Here is a 3,317-nt window from a genome sequence, read left to right on the forward strand (position 1 = left end):
GGTCTAAATCCCTGTGCTATATAAATACTTAATTTTATACTGCATCATGCATTTGGTTGAGGGCTTTTTAGTGCAGTTCATTGGAAAGCAAAATATTCCAATGTGGCTCCCTATTACCTAATGGCATTCTTTCCACCTGAAGATAATTAAACACTTACAGAAAATGTTAACAATTACTGTATTTAAAAATAATTTGTTTGAACACTTGTTTGCCGCCACACGTGGAGTGCTTTGTACGGCACACCGTAGACAAGAATATAAAATATACATCACACGTTTAAAGCAAGCCATTTCCATCACAGTGTGTCTAGAGCAATTGTAATTTTGTAATTTCATCCAGCTTCTATAAATGTTATACATATTAACTATTTTATTTCAGTGACTCTTTACGAATAATCATCATTTCACAATTATTTTCAGCCCTGTTGCTTACAGCTGAAGATGGCAGCGCTTCACCTGTTATTATTTGCATGGATACGTTCATTGTTGGTTTCCAGAAACAGGGCATTTGATGAACTTCATTTTTCATGATGAGTCTCTCGAAACAAAATGCTTAATTAACATTCCCTCAGCCCTCCACTACAAGATAAAAAAAAAAATAAAGTTTAACTTTTAATTTCAATTCTAAAGTTGGATTTTATTCCAGCTGGCATAAGTGTGAATGAAATTAATTTTAAGTTGTGAATCAATCAGTATTAAAACATTTTACATTATTCTCCAATACAGTATTTACTTACGTACTAGTGTACATGACCTTCTCCATGTTTTCATGTCTTTTTCCTAAACTCGAAATCGAGAGAAAATTTGAAAATAATCTGTTGGAATAGAATTACAAAAAAATGCCATTAGGCTGAATTCATGCGTTTTGAAAAAAGTGTCCTCCTGGTTCATCTCTTGTGCCTTTGTCACTTGGTCTGCAAACATAAGGAACATTTAAATTGTACCATTGGTAAGTCCCACCTTGATATAATAAATGGCTACCTGTAGCTTTAGAATCCTGTAAATAAATGCTTTTGGCATGATTCAGATTTAGCTAGGTTGCCTAATAATTCTGGATACTGAAATGTGTCTTACCGTTTGTGGACTCCCATGTTTGATTTTTTTTAACAGACCAAACTTGAGAAGACTAATTATAAATAGCGTTACATGTGTTACTCCATACAAAATTACATTTGTGTTGTGTAGAATCTACCCAAGATGATTGAAAAAAAGATTCACTAAGAACCAGACAGATCGAGCTCGACATATTAGAAGGAACCCTTCGAGTTGTAGTTGGTGCTTGACCTGGTTGCTATGACCTAAAAAAATATTGCAATGATATTGGACAGCCTAGTTCAAACAATACGCATTGCATACCAAATGTGTATTGCAATGCACACTGATTAAAATGCTTGTATTGTTGTCCTGGCTATTAACTGTAATGAGGGACTAGGCGCAGGTAGAATGGCTTAGGTAAATGGGTAGGTTAGTGTTAGGCATAGAGGCAGGGAAGGTTTATGTGAGAATTGGAAAAGCTGAGGTGATAATATAATATTAGTAAATAACCGATATTGTACTCTCCGGAATACCTACTAAAATTACCAATATTGTACTATACGGAAAATATGCTCGTACAATGGAAGCAGGAGATTTGGGCGCATGAGACAAGTGGACAAAAAGGGTGCCCCATTCACTCCCATTATAAATATCGTTTAATGGGCGCCGAACAGGAAAAAAAAGCGCCCTTTTTTCCCGACGCCCTTTTTTGATGTACGCAGTACAATAACAGTAAAATTGCTGATATTGTACTCTCCTAAATATCCACTAGTACAATAATGGTAACAAAAATGATATACAATTTTCAGCAATATTTATTCCCAAAGTTCCTCAGGGATTTTTTTTTTTGTTGTTTTTTTTTTTATAAGAAAAGCAAATTAGCAGTGTATAAAGATAATGCATCATAACTCATTGAAACCTGGTTACTCTGTTCTTGCTTTCAAGGATCTAAACAATAAATGAGTTGGAAGAACCAGACCTCAGTCAAAGAATTTTGGCTTCTTGGCTTTCAGAATGTCCACAACTTCAAAATTCCGCTTTTTATATTTTTCCTAGCAATTTACATTTCTATATTAATAGGCAACCTGTTAATTATTGCATTAGTGATAGTGTCAAAGAACCTACAATCTCCAATGTATTTTTTCTTAGCCAACCTTTCATGGTCAGATGTCATTATTACCACCATCGTCATTCCATTCATGTTATCCGTATTGCTGAAAAGTAAGGCATCAATAACCTTTTCTGGATGTATCACTCAGCTCTACCTCTTTGGTTCCTTTGCAATCACAGAGTGTTTTCTACTCACGGTGATGTCCTATGACCGATATCTTGCTATCTGTAATCCTCTTCGGTATCTTTCCATAATGGACCTCAAGCTACAAGTTCACCTAGTGACTTGGTCTTGGGTTCTTGCTTTCTTTCTAACCATAATAACAGTCAGCCAAATGTGGCAGCTAAAGTTCTGTGGTCCAAATGTTATTGACCATTTTCTCTGTGACCCAGTTCCAGTGCTGGAACTTTCCTGTTCAGATACCACTGTGATTCAAATTTTGAAGCTTTATGTGGGCCTTCCTGTTACAGCGTTTCCTCTTGGCTTCATTATTGTAACTTATACCTTCATACTTATGACCATCATGAAGATCTCAACCTCCAGTGGTAGACAGAAGGCCTTCTCCACTTGCAGCTCCCATTTGACAGTAGTGTGTGCATATTATGGAACTTTAATATCTCTTTATGTAATTCCATCCAATGGTCTTTCAGTTGAACTAACCAAAGTCCAGTCTCTCCTATACACTGTGCTTACTCCCCTACTTAATCCCCTAATTTATAGCCTACGGAACAAGGAAATAAGAACAGCAATTCAAAAAAGCATTAATGAATGGAAATAACATATATGGTCATTTCCAAGGCCACACATTATCTATGGTTATTGCAGGTTTTTGGTTGATGCAAAATAAATGTACCAACTCTCCTCCAACACTATTTAGTTAAAATACTTAAAGCAAACCTGAACTGAAAAATGAAAAAATACATGACATACTTACCTCCTGCATAGTCTAGTCATCAATTCCTTTCTCCTTTCCCGTGGTTTGTCTACTGTGATCAATGGAATTCTTCGTCCTCCATTTTAAAAATGGCGATGACCAGTTTCCAGGTTATCACTCCATTAACCTGTAATATCGTCCACTTGAGCCATTAGGGAAACATGGACATTGCCTTGCACATCAGTTGTCCTTTCAGTTATAACTGACAGAAACAGATAAAGTGGAAAAGGTCTGTAA

At 35.9% G+C, this 3,317-nt stretch overlaps 1 protein-coding gene across 1 annotated transcript; it reads left to right on the top strand.

Moving 5' to 3' along the window:
- Positions 1-1,994: 1,994 nt before the first annotated feature.
- Positions 1,995-2,924, top strand: LOC137560891 (olfactory receptor 10A7-like). Its single transcript, XM_068272050.1, has one exon. The coding sequence runs from the start codon at positions 1,995-1,997 to the stop codon at positions 2,922-2,924; it is 930 nt and encodes a 309-aa protein (XP_068128151.1).
- The last annotated feature ends 393 nt before the right edge of the window (positions 2,925-3,317 follow it).

This window comes from Hyperolius riggenbachi, chromosome 3 (assembly GCF_040937935.1).
Source record: "Hyperolius riggenbachi isolate aHypRig1 chromosome 3, aHypRig1.pri, whole genome shotgun sequence".
NCBI classification, from domain to species: Eukaryota; Metazoa; Chordata; class Amphibia; order Anura; family Hyperoliidae; genus Hyperolius; species Hyperolius riggenbachi.

Coding starts and splice junctions, on each gene's coding strand:
- LOC137560891 (XM_068272050.1), top strand. CDS start 1,995: ATGAGTTGGAAGAACCAGACCTCAGTCAAAGAATTTTGGCTTCTTGGC.